We start from the raw sequence: 17,098 nt of genomic DNA, 5'->3' as shown, positions 1-17,098 counted from the left end.
TGGCAGTAAGGACATTTACAATGTGGTACAACCATCACCACCATCTGTCTCCAGAATTTTTTCATCACCCAAACAGAAAGTCTGTAACCGTGAAACAGTAACTGCCAGTTCCCCTTCCTCTCAGCCCCAGTAACCATCATTCTACTTCCTGTCTCTGCTCTAGGAACATGACTGTCCCTCATATAAGTGGAATCATACAATATCTGTCCTTTTGTGTGTCTGCCATATTTCACTTAGTGTATTTTCAAGACTCATCCATGTTGTAGCCTGTGTCAGAATTTTTCCTTTTTAAGAGACTGAAAAATATTCCACTGTATAGATATGCCACATTGTTTATCTGTTCATCTATTGGGTTGTTTCCACTTCTTGGCTTTTGTGAATAATGCTGCTATGAACATGAGTCTACAAGTACCTGCTTGAATCCTTGCTTTCAATTCTTTTGAGTATAAACATAGCAGTGGAATTGCTGGATCGTGCGTTGTGGAATATCCAGACTTCTAAAAATATAGTGCCACTGTTGCTTAAGATTATCCATGAATTTACAGTTTCCCTTGTACACCGTTTTTTCTTGCATCATGATGTGGGTTACTTTTTTTTCCTAAGGATATTCTTTTTTCTTTTTCTTATTATTTTTTTTAAGCCTGAGGATATTCTTAAAAGTTCCTTCAGCAGGTGCCTGAAGAAGAACTCCGGCTTTTATCTGAAAATGTCAGTAAGAACAGGGAAAATAATCTTGCTGTGTCTAGACTTATTTTCAGGCATGTTCTCTGGCACAGTAAGAGTGGCATCTACTTTCTTGACTCCCCCTGTTGTTGTTAAGTCTGTCACCTCTTTGAAGATCATGTTTTTCCCCATTCTGGGTACTTTTAAGAACCTAGTTGTTTTGGGTATTCTTTTAACTTATTACTGTTACTTACTACCCACAGGTGTGGGATATTTTATTTATCTTGCTTGATTTAGTTAGGCTTCTTCGATCTGACATGTCAGTACTGGAAAAATTTCAGTCTCAGAATGTCACCCTCCCTCACCAGTCTCTTAATTCTCTGTCACTGATGGTCAAACCTAGACTTTTCTGTGCCCGCCTTATAAGTTAACACTTCTTTACAGTTTCCCGTTACTCAATGCTGTCTTGCGTTATTTTTACCAATCTTTCAGTTTGTAAAAGAGCTTCTTTCTGCCACTTAACGCATGTGCTGAATTTCTAATTTTAACCATCACGTGTCATTTCTGTTAAGTTCTATTCAGCTTCTTTCCAAATCTGGTCATTTCTGGCAATCTCGTTCTTTCATCATATTCCTGTACTCTCATTTCTTCAAACATACTAAACATTTCAGAATATAAAATAAGTGCTGGATCATTCCAGAACCTACAAACTTTGCACGTTTAATATGGCAGTTTCAGGTTTGCATTGACTCTTGCTCATGGTAGCTTTCAGTTTTCATATTTGTCGATACAATGCATTTGATTGTGAATAACAGTCCTTGGAACTATCTGTGGGACTCCTTTGAGGCCTGGCTTGAAGGTGATTTCCTCTATAGAGAATCCAAGTTTTCCTCTTCTTTTGCCTATTGGAGATTTCTAATCAACAGTGCCAATTCTAGATCCAAAACTGTATAAAGAAGCTACTGGTAAGAAATTCCCAGGGAAGACGTTTCCCACTAAGATAGGTAGATATTTCTACTTATTCTTTTCAGAAAACTTTGTTTTTGAAAGTTCCTCCATTAAAGATTTTGGTTTGAAGTGGGCTTGACATTAGGCGGGGATCTTTGATCTCCTACTCTGAGCTCACAGGTAAAAATCCAGGCTCTAGGCCTTGTCTACGCTACTTGATTTCAATTTAATTCCTTTTAGTACAGCTACAGCTGTCTAGGAGAATCAACGAGCTATAGAAAAGTGGTTTCTTTATTTTCTTCCTTCATAGAGATGATTATTTTAGATACTACTGTTTTAAAACTGCTAGTAATTTCATTTTCCTTTGAAAACTCTTAAACTATAAAGGGTCAGAAGAGAGACAAAGAATTTTGATCTCTTACCTTTTTAGAACCATTTAACCCGTCACTATTTGGTTTTTTGGTTAATTGTCACTTCTAAAGGTAGTTAATCAGTGGTGTTTCTTTACAAAAGTGTGACAGGAGTTTCAACTTGGCTGGGGAGAAACTTGTTTCCATGTTAGCATTGTAATAACCACTCAAAAATCACTATAGCATCAAATTTCTGTGCTTTTAAGATGAGTTCCTGGCGCAAACTCTTACACCCGTAACACTGATGAAGTGTGTGTTGACTCTGCAACCAGAGAATAATGCCAATAAACTGAGTCAAAACATTATATGAATACTTTAATGCAAAATGCTTAACACTTAAAATTAGCAAAGCTTCATTTAAATTAAAACTCCATTTAACTAAAGATGGTTAACCCCAAGAATGGTGCAGCAGTTGACCTCTGCTATATAATGCCAGTCCTAAGGCAATACAACGTCCAAACGTCGGTGGTCGCTTCCTCCACTGCCCTTCTGAACCCTAAGGGGTCGGGGAGAGGGTACTCAGACACAACAAAACACAGCCCAAATAAACTGCGTGGTGATTCCTAACAGTTATAACCCATTTGACTAAGCTGTCCAACCACACAGCTGGGGAATAACTGCAGGTGTTGTTCCGGAGCTGATAAGGGGTTCTGTTTTTACAGCTGGGTAGAAGCTCTGCACTAGGTGAGAAGTCACAGTTTAAGGATGCATGTTCTGTAAATAGTTACTACATATACACATTTAGTGTCTGTAAACACTAGAAATATACATTAGAGTACCCTTACTAGGTGGGTACAGTTTAAAAAAGAAGATGAGGTAACATGAGTCTCAAAGTCCACAGGATTCCTGCCTGAAGAGTTTGAACAGCTGCCAGTAATTCACTTCCAATGTGCAGGGGTAAGGCGCCTCTGGGACCCTCAGGGTTTGCCAAAACTGGATTCACTGGCTTTCAGCATAGCAACCGCATCTTTCACTGCATGGTAGATAACATTCTTCACCTGAAAAAACGAGAGAAAATATGGTCAGTTTACCATGAGATCTAAAATCTGTCAGTAAGAATAAACCTCCCCCCCACCAATTTTATACCATGCTCTTGAAATTTAAAACTCAAAATCCAATATGAAATGTTAATAATACTTGAAAGGCCCCATGGGCTCCTTTAGGCTGTTATTTTATACACATTTTAAACCCATGCCTCCTTTGAAGAACTTAAAAGCTCATTTTCCCCCTTCCAGAGGCTTTGATCCTACGTGGCCCTGCCCCCAGTGAGTGCAGACACAAGCAAGCCCCAAGGTACAGCTCTATTTTTCAGAGTTTATCTATTTCTCTAGTTTTCCAAACATGGAATCATATGTTAGATGATTCACTACTGAAAGCCTCTAAACCAAAATGAGATTTCCTCCATGTTTATTCCTCCTTTGCCTAAGTAGGTAGCAGAACTAGACATAAAGCCAGTTCATCAACTCACTGGACCAAGTGTGGTATGGCCAAGTTTGCTGATTATTTTTATAAGGTCAGTAATGGGCTACAAAGCCAGAGTCAGAGAATGCCAGGAATCACAGCCATTTTTACCTGTAATTTGTCTTCATGATTTGTATGAGTCTGTGACAGATAGCGGAATTCCTGAGTAAGCCAGAAGCAGTGCTTAACATGTTCTGGAGAAACAAAATCTTCAGCCACTTTGATACAGCTATATAAGTTATGAACCTGGAAAACAACAAGCCACACAGTAACACATGCCAAAGTTTACAGTGTAAGGAAAATAAAGACTAAAGTAATGGTTCTTGCCTGGTGTGGAGCTCCTGCTGGGATAAATACCACATCTCCAAGAAACTGCACGATAGCCCAGCCTTGAACTCCGTACTCTTGATGAAGGCGCTTTCTTAGTGATCGGTCTAAATACCAGCTCTGATCATGAATGGGATCGTGGTCGGCGGGGTTTTCTTGACCTTGCTCTTCTGAAACCTAGAATACATTCCAAGTATTATGAACCTGAGTAACATGCTGGGTCTCCATGAGGGCATTTTGCCCCCTGGACAGTGGGCAGTCAGTCAGTAAATGTCAGGCCTTCTTTAACGTGTGTCCCTGTTGGCAGAAAGAGAAAATAGCACTCAAAGACGTTAACTGAATGACCCAAGAGGAGACTGAAAGAAAATGTGGGTTCCCTGCTGTCATTTCCTGTAAACCGTGACTGGCAGGCTGCATATTTCTGTAAACACTGTGTTAGGACAGTATTTTGGCCTAGGCTTTTGAATGTAAGTAGACTTAAGCTCCTTAGAAATAGACTTGCTACACTGCAGTTCTTAAAAATCTGTACTCACTTAACAATTTGACTTATGAAACAGTCCCAAAGTTGGCTGTAGGTTAAACTCGTTTACTCTAGACCCAGTATCTGGCAGCACAGACTCAGGGTGACACTATCAAAGGAACAATATGGTGACCAGCAGGTTTTCTGAAAGAGTCAAGTTATCCTTAGCTAGAAACATCCTGATTGAAGCAAATGCTAGTTAAGGGTCTAACCTGGCACCAGGCAGCAGGCTAGGAGCGTTCATATCCACTCCTCATGAACAACTGAAGAATACCAGCCACAAATATCTGGGCTGCAACTAGCAGCCTCAGTGGCGAACAGGTTAAAAACTGAATAGCTCATCTTTCCAGCTGCCTAGAACTTCCACACAGAACCCTTGCTGAACAGCCTGCTAACTACTGGAAACCTGGAATCTTCAAAGTCCCTGTATCCCTTTCCCGCATAAGCTAATGGCCACAGTAGGGTGTGAGGTTTTCCTGACCTACTACTAAATGAGGGTGGATAAAACCAACAGGGACCTTAGTAACTCACTTGGAACACAGCTATCAAGAGCAAAGAAATGATACATGGACTTCTGAAGTGCTTAGATTTTTAAGGCAATAAAAACAAATAGACACTACGTGATCATCAGAGGAACGACCTCGAAGGGAGAGCACAAAAATCTCCAAATGCACTATGACATAACACACAGACATAAGAACAAAGATAAGTTTCCCTCTTCTCAGACGTGTGAGCCTAATCATCTAGAAATCGTTGTTCCTTAGCAACCAGCTTCAGCCCATCCAATCTGAGACGCACAGATCTAACTTTTGAAGCTGTGATTATTCTCCAGTAATCCAGTCAGGTCTCGACATGTCGTATATAATACTGCTATTCTGCATATCTCTCTCCACATGCCATAGGGTAGGGAGCACACCTTTTTAAGAAATTCTCGTATCTTCTCTGTGTCCTTAGCAGCATATATGTGCCAGAGGGCTCCTGGCTTCTCTTTTCCTTCAGTAAATCGCTTTATCGTGAGTTCATCAGAATCTCCATCTTGGATGGTTTTAAGGACTTCTGGAGCAAGAGAAAGCAAACATCAGACCACAACGTCCCAGCTCAGAGAATAGGCCCCACTTTTTTATGCTCAGCATCCTACCTTCTTCTTGGTCACACTGTCCTTTGGGAATTCCCACATAGACCATGACGTTAGCTGCATCAGATACATCTAAGTGAAGATTTGTTGTTCCATATTTCCGATCTTCTGGAGTAATTAATCCTGCAAACAGAAAATGCCTTAAATTTACTGAGACAGCAAAGAATGCCTCAGTCTTTCCCACTCCCTGGAATACGTGGTCACAAAACTTAAAAGCTACCTTTCTAATCATGTAAACGTAATGGAACAATATTTAATATTAAGTTATTTTATCCTTTCAACTTTGGGGGGAAAAGTTCTTATTAAATATTTATTTGTAAGACTAAAAAACCAACTCCTAATACTAGCACTTGTTTCTGGTGATAGGCAAAATAGGTTTCCTCCTGCTGAGAACAACTAAAAATCCTTGATGAAATTATTTTTAAAAATATTTTTTTAATGAGTCAATATGCTGGCAAGAAAAGAAGAAAGCCAAAACTAGAAAGCAGGACTCGGGAATGGTACAGTGGACTACTGAGGCTGGGATTTGCCAAAAGGATGTTTGCTCAAGCAGGTGAACTCAAGCTTTGGTTGACACAGACTAGAGGGACTCTGGGGTAAGACGTACGATGGGGAGTCTAACAGAAACCCCCCTCAGAAACAGGTAAAGCTAGGGCCTCAAATGACTATGCATTCAGTGCAAGAAGGAACGCTGCCCACATGTTCCTTGGATCCCTCAACTGTGAAAGAGGTGAGCCTGAGCCCGAGGTCCACGCTGGTGCTCATAAATCCGAGACTCTAACCTCTGACCCCAGGAGAAGGCTCTTTTGTTCAGCATTCACCCTGAGGCTCGTCAAGCCCTGCGGTTACCTTGGACGCACATCCTGACACGCAGTCACTGCTTCTTGAATGGGCAGCGGAGCCAAGCATAGCTCGGGGCGGGCAAGCCGAGGCTGTTTTCTAACCTGCCAGGCCCTGAAGCAGCCTGTCTTGTTCGGAGGCCAAGGAACTTCTCTCTGGCTTGCAGGGGCCTGTGGTTTAGGAGCAGCTATACACAGGAGAGGGGACCTTATCATTTCAACCGCGGACCATGGCCCTAGGGCTCTGCTGCACTTTCCTTTCTTCCCAGTTTGCTGAAATATCAGCCCTAGGAGGAGGTAAAGCAACAGATACTGGACAAAAATCATAGGATATATGAGATTTCCTTTAAAATAGTAAAGGAAAAATATAAAGGGAGGAAATAATTATGGAAAAAGAACCTGAGAGCTGTTCTAACTGGGGGATGAGTATATGGGAAGTCACTGTCCTGGACTCTCACGTTTTCAGTGCATTTGGAAAATTTTCTATAGTAAAAAATAAACAAGTAAAATCTGAGAAAAGAAAAAAGCAATTAACATGATAGAAGACAAATGAATGACATGAACAGTTATTCACGACAATGCAGAGGAATATCCAGAAGTCTGATTCCATTTATATAAAGCTGAAAAGCAGGTTAAATACTAAAGAATATTCTGCAGGAGCACAAACATATATGGTAAAACTATAAACGTAAGGAACGATGAACAGAAACTTCAGGACGTGGTTAACACTGAGGGCAGAAGGAAGGAGCCAGAGCTGGGAGGAGGGAGGAAAGGGCAGCACGTCTCAGAGCCCCGTCGGACGCTGCCTGCTGGTTTGGCCGTTGCCAAACTGAGTAAAAAGTGTTCCGCCAAAGAGGAAGGAAACGACACCTACCCAGCCATCAGCCCAAAGTGCAGCCAATCCCAGCTCTGGGTGACTGCACACCGATAAAACCAGGCTCTAAACTGAGAGAGCCTGAACTCAAGATGGAACCAAAAACAATGGTCCCAGGGAAAGGATTCCCAGAAAATAGAAAATCCTGAAACAAAACACACCATGGACTTCTATGAAAAGAAGACACAGTAGGGGCTGCTGGGTGACAGAGTACTGGGGTTGGAGGCTGGGCCAAGCCTAGAAATTAGGAGACTTAAGTCCTCCTCCCAGACCTGCCACTAGATGCCCCTTGGATGTCCTGATCAGGTCACCGTCCCGTCTACCGTCCTGAAGTCCTGGTCCCCATGTGTAAAACTGGTGCTGGGGCTGGAGCTGGAGAGACGGTGACTGTATGGTCTTTCCAAGGGGCCTTTCACTCTGCATTGTCTGTGGAGGAGTCACAGCTCAGTCACCCAACTTCGGAAAAACGACTGCTCTTTAACGATGTTTACGATAAGGTGTGAGGTGTTTGAAAATGAACACGTTTTCTTTATTTTCAATCCCTAACTGCTTACTCTGAACAGGAACAATGTTGATAGGAAAAGCTATTATAGAGTAACACTGCCCTCTATCTATTGGTATCTAGGAGGAAGAGAGTTGCTGTCAAGCCATTTAAACCAAGCAGACTATTTATTTTGAAAACTTCTCAGATAACCACTTCTATCCTATGAAGCTGCATAATTTCTATAAGGCATGGATAATCACTATGCGACATTACACCATGTGCTTTAGTGGAAAAATGCTTCCATTTACATAAATTCATTGCAAATCTTCCCTGTGAACAGAATATGCCCTGAAGTCCCAGCCATCCAGCTTCTTTGAAGGGCTCGGGGGAAGGGAACATCCTGGGCATCTAGACTGTGGCAACTTCCCAAGATAAACTCCCCTCTTGGAATGTCCCCTGAGCTCACTGCAGGCGGTTCCCCGGGCAACCCCACTGGAACAGAAGAAGTGGGGGGCTGAGGTCCAAGCCCTCCCAACAGCATCTGGAGAACGTGGCAAAGATGCCAGAAGACTCTGGCCTGCCACCCTCAAGTCTGAGAGACTGCAGTTGGGATCAGTATGGAAGGAAGGAAATAAATCGGAGAAATACAATTCCAAGGGTGGTGTTCTCAGTACTAACTTAAGTAACTAACTACTACCCACCAACACAGAACACTGAATTTAAGAGTAGCAGATGCTGGGGCTTCCCTGGCGGTGCAGTGGTTGAGAGTCCGCCTGCCGACGCAGGGGACACGGGTTCGTGCCCCGGTCCAGGAAGATCCCACATGCCGCACAGCGGCTGGGCCCCTGAGCCATGGCCGCTGAGCCTGCGCATCCGGAGCCTGTGCTCCGCAACGGGAGAGGCCACAACAGTGAGAGGCCCGCGTACCGCAAAAAAAAAGAGTAGCAGATGCTGAAACAGCTGGAATGCTAGCAGACTGACCTAAACGTCCGGCAACATTAATAAAATTACATTCATTCAATTATGTACCATGCAACCGTTAAAAATGATCACACTAAAAACCATTAAGCAACATGTGAAGATTTTACTGTATAATATTAGGTGTAGGAGAAACTTTTTAAATGGCATATGCCCTACAACTGCAACTATGAAACGGAAATATACATACACGTGGCCAAGGAATGAAAGGAAATATGCAAAAATGAAGACTACTGCTGTGTTAAGGGTTAGGGTTATAGATGTTTTCCATCTCTCCCTCCCCAAAAATCAATGTTCCAAACATTGTCTTGCCTTACTTCTGTAATAATTTTTTCAAGTGAGCCATTTCTTCCTTACCATAAGCATTATACATCTTGGGACCCAGATCTGGCCTAACGAAGTAGTTTGGCAGCCTTGAGGCCAAGTTCAGTTTGCCATCTCTCCTGGTGTACTCAGGCAGTGGAATGTTGGCCATCAGATCATCAAACCTAGAACAAGAGAACCGTGAATTTGCAAAAGAAGCTTGTGTTTCTAATATATCGTGGGATTTGATTTGTTCCTTCTTACACCAAAAGGAACGACAAAACTATCTGTGCTCGTGAAGATGGAGATAGCTATCGTTAACAACATTTAAGATTAGCGTATGATATCACTTCTATGTGGATTCTAAAATATGATACAAATGAACCTATCTAGGAAACAGAAACAGAATCAGGGACATAGAGAATAGACTGGCGGTTGCCAAGGGGGAGGGGGCTGGGAAAGGGTAGGAGTGGGAGTTTGGGGTGAGCAGATGCAAACTGGTGCATACAGAATGGATAAACCACAAGGTCCTACTGCAGAGCACAGGGAACTATATTCAATATCCTGTGATAAACCATAATGGAAAAGAATATAAAAAAAGAGTGTATAGATATGTATAACTGATTCACTTTGCTGTACGGCAGTAATTAACACAACACTGTAATTCAACTATACTTCAATAAACAATAAATTTTAAAAACCCAATAGTTAAGATTAGAATTATAGTGCTTAGGAACAAAGACATCTTCTTTCTCTCCTACAACACACACATATATCAAAATGAGCTCGAATACTGCAGACAAAAGATCTGAGCAACAAGTTCCTGATGATAAGTAGTGACACTAAGGGATATATTATTCATTAGTTCTGAGGATTCTCTGCAAGGTTCAAGCTCAATTCAGGAAAGTGGATCTAGCGAGTCCGCTGTCTTGTCTAAAGCAATGATATCACTGTATTATACGCAACCCTAGCATGTCTGATCTCACCCCTGCATCCAAATCAGTGCATGCACGTCTGAGTCGGCCTCTTCTCTGGCGGAGCACTACAGTGGAAACGCGTGAGCCAGATTTAAAAGTCAGTAACTTCATCTTACCACCTCAAAAAAAGTTTGTCCTACCAAGTCAAGGACAGGATCATCTCTCCCCTCCCCATAATCGTACCTGGAGGGCATCATATCTCTAAAATCTTCTCCTGGGGGCCAGTCCTTAAGTTTCAACACCATTGGCTCTTTTTCATTTCTCAAGCGGTCTGCAAAAAGGTAACCGGAATTACTGAATTGCTACTATTCATAACTCGGAAACAGACCAAAATCGATGGCAAATTAGCACTTTAAGCCTTAACAATGCAAATAAAACTTATCTCTGCAAGATCTTCATAACCTGATACAGTTGGTATACAGATACTATTTTTAATATTCCCCTCCTGCAAATGGCCGATCATTTTATTTCTGCAGTGCCGAGATCCATTCATACCCAGGAGGCAGCAAGGGGTAGCAGAATGAAGCCCACCAACTAGTTTGTATTGCAGCCCTGTCTTTTCTAAATGCTTATTCAACTGCTACTCCTTCTTTGAGATTTCAGCCACTCCCTTTTGTCTATTCCACATAGGCGGTGTTTTGATCCAACCTCCTCCTATACAGCGTTCTAGAAGAAGTGAGCAGCTCCCCAACTAACAAACAGCAATTTAACAATCAAAGGGCCACAGATTTTAGAAAACCCAGTTTTCTGAGGCCAGCACGAAATAGAAATGACTTCCTTTGCTGAGAGAGGCTGAAGCTACCTGATGTTCTGTCCAGGGACAACTAGGGCTAACAGGGCCCACTCTCCCCCGCTTCCCCATCTTCTAGGTGACACATACAGGGTTTAGTCAGAACTATGTTCTTGTAATAGCGCAGTTACCCACTGCAGGTGATGTGAAGGAACCAAGAACCAAGGAGCTCTAACTGAAAAAAATATGTTGACAATTATGATTAACAGCGATGATAACTATTATTTCACTTCTTGCTGTGTTCCAGTCTCTGCTCAAGTGTTTTAACCATTTAGTCCTTAGACCTAAATCCAACATCCCAGTGAGATCTGGCACTATTTAATATTTCTACTTTTGGATGAGGAAATTGACAGATGCCTGAGGCCATCCAGCTATTGAAATTAAACAGCAGAACCGAAACTGGAACCCAGTTTCAAACCTTATATTCATGAGGACTAACTATAGCGTCCTATAGTCAACCGAGTCCCATAACCTAGTTTGAACAGGTGCACACTCCAGGAGACAAGAAACACAGGAAAATACGGGTACAGTGTATGTTCAGGACACCAGTGGCATCTCAGCGTGGGTGGTGTACTGGGGGTCTGGGCAGCAGGATCATCAGTATGGAAAGGGCAGGCTGTGGTGGACTCTGGGCTGCCTTAACCATTTGCAGGCATGAGGAAGTGTGAGCCCCAGAAAAATGCAATTACCAAGCTCCCGTACACAGCAAGCACATATCAAGAGTCAGGATTTGAACCCAGGCCTAAGTGGAAAGCACACTGTAGTATGTGTGGCCCTCGATCCCCTTTCAAAGGACGTGCTGCCCAGACACAGCTCTGGGGTCTGCGTCAGCTGCAGAGAGCTGTCCTGCCAGGTCATGCCCTCCCTGGGGCACCAGCACCTGGAGGCCGTGGGAGGTGAGGGGACAAAGGCCCTGACTTTCCCCACTTCAGCCCAATCTGAGACAATGAGAGGCGATGCCTGCTGCAGAGCTCCCTGCCAGGCTGGCTGAGGCTCCGCTGGCCTCCGCCGCAGCCCGCCCCTCCTGCAGCCCAGTCCTGCTTCCTCCTCCTCCTCCATCTCAGACGTTGATCCCCAGGGAAACACCTTACGTCTGAAACCCAACCTTAACCTCTACGTGTGGAAACCCCCATCATGCCCGACTTAGAGTTAGCTATACCTTTGTTCTAAAGTTCGTTGAAAGTGCGGGCCGTAACCTGTAAACGTGGGTAATGGGAAATAAGGAAGCAGGAGATTACAAGGTAAAAACATGTCGTGAAAGAATGAGAATGCTAAATGAGCAAAGTTGAATTATTGAGTCTAATGAGAATGAACTGGCCAAGCCCTCCAGTGGGGGTGGGAGCACGAGGCCAGGTGCCTGTGCTGACGAAGGGCTTCCTGCAAACAGCTTAGTGACTGGCCAGTCCACAGAAAGGGCCCCAGCTCAGCACCAGACACTCCAGCCTCCTTACCACCACCAGCCTCCCTCGCCCAGGGATAGCCTGCGTTAAACGGATCCACGTTCTCTGGCACTTTCAGTTCTACTTATCGTGTGAAACATAATTAAACTTTTTTTAAATAACGAGGCTACAGAAAACCACGAGCTTGGAGTCACAAGCCCTGGCTCCGTGCTCCCCTCCCCGTGGGCACATTTCTGTCACAGGACAGACCTGGAGCCACCTGCAGAAGAGGTGACTAAACCCTCACTCTCTAAGGAACCACAAAGCAAACTGGCCTCCGTTCACAAAAGCACAAACTTTGTAAAACGAAAGGGGAAGAGGAGACAAGACACTGATTTTAAACTCCAGAGTCACAGAAAATGCTGTCGCTGCCACTCGAGGGCCGCAGACTGCTGCTACTCCCATGCCCCTCCTTTCACATCCTCAACCCCCTTAAAAGGTCTCTAATACATACTCGGAACATCTTCAAATCCATCCCAGAAGTCTCCTACTGTGGCTCCTGTGATGATTTCATTGGTTCTGCAATTAACGAGGTCAACTTCCTGACTTCCAAACTCTTTCCTGAAGGATTCCGGTTTCCAGAGTTCAGTGTTCAGTTTATGATGCACTCCTGACACCATCACCGGCTACGAGGAGAGAACGAAGACTTTAGTTCGAACTCCCCCAGCTCCGCCCTTCACCCGAGGCAGCCCTTCCTCAAACCGCTGCTGATGTGTTTCTCTGTGGCTGGTCCTCAGTCTCAGATCCCAAAGTGGCAGCTTAGTCCCGAGTCACCTGCTACACACACCCCTCAAACTACACTAGTGAGCTCCTAAGAGCAAGGATCACACCTTCCAGCTCAGATCCCACTGCTCACAGAACCCCAAGGCCAAGGCTCAGGGCTACGCAGGGGATGTGAAGCAGAGACAGGCGGCAAGAGTGCCCTGTCCAAAGAGGACGCTGCCTCTGGCGGGCAGGCAGGGACACGGCCCTGGACCGCCACGCCTTCGGGTTACCCAGGACAAGCCAGAAATCCTGATCTTTATGCGAAAGAGCCTGACTAAAATACTGGCAACAAGCTCAACTTTTAAAAAACATTATCTAATCTAAACAAAACATGCTGGTGGACTGTATTCGGTCTGTCATTGTCATCGTGAGCAAATCTCGTTAGAACACAGGACTGAAAAGAATCATTTTTTTTTGGTTAAATACATACATTTTTCTATTTGGCAATCCCCCAAGTCCTGGCCTTGTCCAAGAGCAAAGTGTTCCTTTAGTGAGGCCTCCATTTGGCCCAGAAGAGAAGACAAAGATTCAGAAAACATAAACCAAAACAAGAAAACAGAGCAGCAGGTCTACGAAGCCATGCGTCTCCTAAACCATCAAGCAAACCTTAAGACTGAACATCACTGCCCTTTAGAAAGCAGGCTCCTTCCCTTGGGAGACTACACACCAATTCCAGGCTGACACCACATGGCTCAGGACCACCTAAGATTGTCTTCAGCACAAGGTTCTAATTCATGGAAGAGGGATGCCTGATTTTTATCCTATTTTGTGTAATCCCCCAAACCCCACCAGCCTGAGTCATCTTCCCACTTCTCCTACTGAAGTTTATCACACAAGAGTCACCAAGAGCCCAGAACGCTCTCATCAAAAATCCAAGGATGGGGCTTCCCTGGTGGCGCAGTGGTTGAGAGTCCGCCTGCCGATGCAGGGGACGCGGGTTTGTGCCCCGGTCCGGGAAGATCCCACATGCCGCGGAGCGGCTGGGCCTGTGAGCCATGGCCGCTGAGCCTGCGCGTCCGGAGCCTGTGCTCCGCAACGGGAGAGGCCACACCAGTGAGAAGCCTGCGTACCACAAAAAAAAAAAAAAATCCAAGGATGACTGGTTGGAAGCAATCAAACCTCATCAGAGACTACAGCTCAGGAATGTCTGCGGTAAGAAATAAGACTCATGGCCACACTCTGCTCTAACTGTATTCACAGTAAACAATAAAAAGAGATGAAGTATATGCCATTTACAATCCAGGAAGGGGGCGGGGGAGGGGGTTTGTCAGGAGTCTACCAAAGGCACCAAGAAGGGGATGTGAAGTGGGTTGGGAAGCAGAGGCCCCGCGTACCTGCCCTTGCTTCCAGCACTCCCTGAACACATTCCAGTTGCTCTTGTTGTTGGGATCTTGCAGGCACAGCAGGCGACTATCACACAGCCAGTAGTGAGGAGTGTCAAAGCCCAGGATGCTGGGCTTGATGGTCAGTCCTTGCGGCCGCTTAGATAAATCGGAGCAAGTCTTATTTTGCACCAAAGAGGCAAAGATGTCATCAAGGATTTTTGGTGTATTCTTGAGTCCATTTTCTGTCTGAATTTGAAAAAAAAAAAACCCACAAGTCTTAAATATATCATTCCCTACCATCAAAAAACCCATTCCTATTATGGTAGGATGAGCATACATTACACATCCAGGAAAGAAGCTAAACCACGAAAGAATCTTACCCTCAAAAGGGTAAGTCCTCTTCCTCTACCTGACATCACAACTCTCAGAAGTGGGTACAGGAAAAAGTGTTAACAGGTGAAAATGACCGAGCCCAGAATTCTAACCATGTGAAGCCCATGTGCCAATGACACAGCCTCTGTACCCATGAAGGAATGCATGGGACTCATCCTTCCTTCTGCTTTCTATTTCAGTTTCTCCCTACTCTAACTCCAATTCATCTCTACAAGGTGGAGTAATAAACAGTAAAATAAATGCGTACCTTTCCTGAAGAGGAATTCAAGAGATTTCGGAGGAAACCAGAATTGTTGTTGCTTACAGGTGTCAAAATTGTGCTGTTAAAGGTGTGGAGGACTGTGTTGGATTTGCTCAAGGGGGGTAGAGGTGGAAGGCATTTGATTTCATTCTTTAAAATTGGCATCGTTGGTTGTTTTTCTAAAAACACATCAAAAACATCCAGATGGAAAAAGCATTCTGAAAAGGCAAATCCCTTACTAGTCTTGTACTGACAGAGTTACTTTGGAACTTGGTTTTCATTTACTAGAACCCAAACAACTTAAGAGGATAAATGACATTACTGATTTAGACATGGATTTCTAACTGCTATTAAAAAAATAAATATCCAATATCCAAGGTGATACTATGGTAAACTGCATTTTTTATTTGTTTGTTCCTGGTATACAAAATACAGTTGAGTTTTGTAAACTAACATTGTAACTATCAAACCTGATAGATATGTTTACAAATACAGATTCTCTTAAGACTTTTCCCACGTATAATTAGATTGCTTACAAATATCAACAGTTCTATCCCTTTCTTTCCAATCCTAACATGTTTGTTTACCTTACTGACTTAAATAGCCAAAACTTCCAATACAATGTTTAATAAAGGAGTGAAAGCAGGAATCCTTGTCTCATGCCTGAACACAGAGGGAAACTGTTAAAAATTACTCAACCGATGAAAAAATTCAATCACAATTTAGGATGTTTGCTGTTAGTTTTATTGTAGAAACTCATTAGATTAAGGACATTCCCTTCTATTCCTATTTTAAGGTTTTTTTTTTTTTAAATTATAAATAGGCTTTGAATTTTACTCTTTTTCTGTATCTCTTCACATGACTTTTCCCCGGCTTTTTTAATGTTAAAACTACAGTTGCATTTCTGAAGCTCTGCTTGGTCACCCTGTATGATTCTTTTATTTATAGTGCTAAATTCTGTTCACTGAGATGTTGTTTAGGATCTTTGCATGAAAGAAACTGATCTGCAACCTTCCTTTCTTTAACACAGCCAGAAAGCAGAATCACCAAAATCCTAATCTAACTACCTGATTCCAAACCCGTGTTCTTTATACTATCGTCAAGCATCCTGAGACAACAGCACAGATGAGAAAAAATAAAGCTGAAGCCAGACGTTGCAACTTAGACGAAATAGGAAATATACACAGGGTTAAAGGCAGAAAGGCAAAAATCACTATTAAAACACACACGTCTCAGCCCACTCCATTCTTGCCAGACACAATCTCAACTTTACCTAGAGTTGTATCGTAAGCAGAAGTTCTCTCTGGCGCTGCACGTGTGTCAGGTCTCAGGGCAACTATAGGGAACTACCTTCCACTCCACACTACCTCTAACCGCTCTGTTCTCACCGTAACTAAGGCTGCCAGGACCCTCTGGGAACAGACGGAAGTTCTCAGGGAGGCAGGAAACACTCACCCTTGTTTTCCTTGTTGACATTGCCACTGGTCAGGTCTGCCAGCCAGTTCAAAGGAGATGTGCTGGCTGGACAGGCAGGCTTCACACTGCTGGCCGGCTTGGATGCAGCCTCCCCACCTACAGCCATGGGCTCCAACACCGAGGGGCTCTGCTGGAGCCCGGCACCAAGAGTCGATTTTTCTCCAACCAGGGAAGTCTGCGGTGAGTACAGGAGGAGAATCTTACACAAGCTGAAAAATTACGTTTCCCATTTCTTACCTTCTCCCCTAACTGCTCACCAGTAAGAGAGAAATATCCAAAACAAAACCACCTAATAGCCCTGGACATCACCACCACTGCAGTAGTCTCTCAACAATCGAGCAGAACTATGTAGGAGAAATTTTAATCTTTTAGCTTTTAAGGATTACTAGTAAAAATATAAGATGCACGTAAAGAATGTAAATACAGCAAGATATCCACCCCCACCCTCGTATCCCCATCTCATGCTGCTCATATCCCTATCGCTCCGTTCACCATGTTGCTTTGGAACGCCCAGTTTGTGCCCATCTCCCCTGTGAACTCACCCCTGTAACATGAATAGGCACTCAAGACCCAGTGGCTGAGCGCGTGAACGAATAAATGAGGCAAGGTACGAAATACAGCTGTGAATTCAGAAGGAAGTGGGATGCAGAAAAAAGAAAATGCTCTTTTGATTTAACATAGTGTAGTAGGCTTTAAAAATGGATGAACAGCCCTAAAAAGAATTCAAAACATAAACTGAACAAGAACAAC

At 43.6% G+C, this 17,098-nt stretch overlaps 1 protein-coding gene across 1 annotated transcript in view; it reads right to left on the bottom strand.

Moving 5' to 3' along the window:
- Positions 1 to 2,329: 2,329 nt before the first annotated feature.
- Positions 2,330 to 17,098, bottom strand: part of KDM3A (lysine demethylase 3A) — a gene marked incomplete at its 5' end in the record, with an annotated part of 59,709 nt that continues 44,940 nt past the window's right edge. Inside the window, 11 exons of the mRNA XM_079720599.1 lie at positions 2,330 to 3,019; positions 3,594 to 3,728; positions 3,810 to 3,986; positions 5,246 to 5,385; positions 5,468 to 5,587; positions 8,997 to 9,127; positions 10,103 to 10,190; positions 12,603 to 12,774; positions 14,248 to 14,484; positions 14,879 to 15,051; positions 16,328 to 16,523. Coding sequence (XP_079576725.1) covers positions 2,939 to 3,019; positions 3,594 to 3,728; positions 3,810 to 3,986; positions 5,246 to 5,385; positions 5,468 to 5,587; positions 8,997 to 9,127; positions 10,103 to 10,190; positions 12,603 to 12,774; positions 14,248 to 14,484; positions 14,879 to 15,051; positions 16,328 to 16,523 — 1,650 coding nt within the window. The 3' untranslated portion in view covers positions 2,330 to 2,938. The remainder of the gene's footprint in view (positions 3,020 to 3,593; positions 3,729 to 3,809; positions 3,987 to 5,245; positions 5,386 to 5,467; positions 5,588 to 8,996; positions 9,128 to 10,102; positions 10,191 to 12,602; positions 12,775 to 14,247; positions 14,485 to 14,878; positions 15,052 to 16,327; positions 16,524 to 17,098) is intronic.

Source organism: Hyperoodon ampullatus (assembly GCF_949752795.1).
Source record: "Hyperoodon ampullatus genome assembly, chromosome: 15".
NCBI classification, from domain to species: domain Eukaryota; kingdom Metazoa; phylum Chordata; class Mammalia; order Artiodactyla; family Ziphiidae; genus Hyperoodon; species Hyperoodon ampullatus.
Note: the sequence above shows the minus strand (reverse complement) of the source record. Positions and strands in the feature narration are given on the sequence as shown.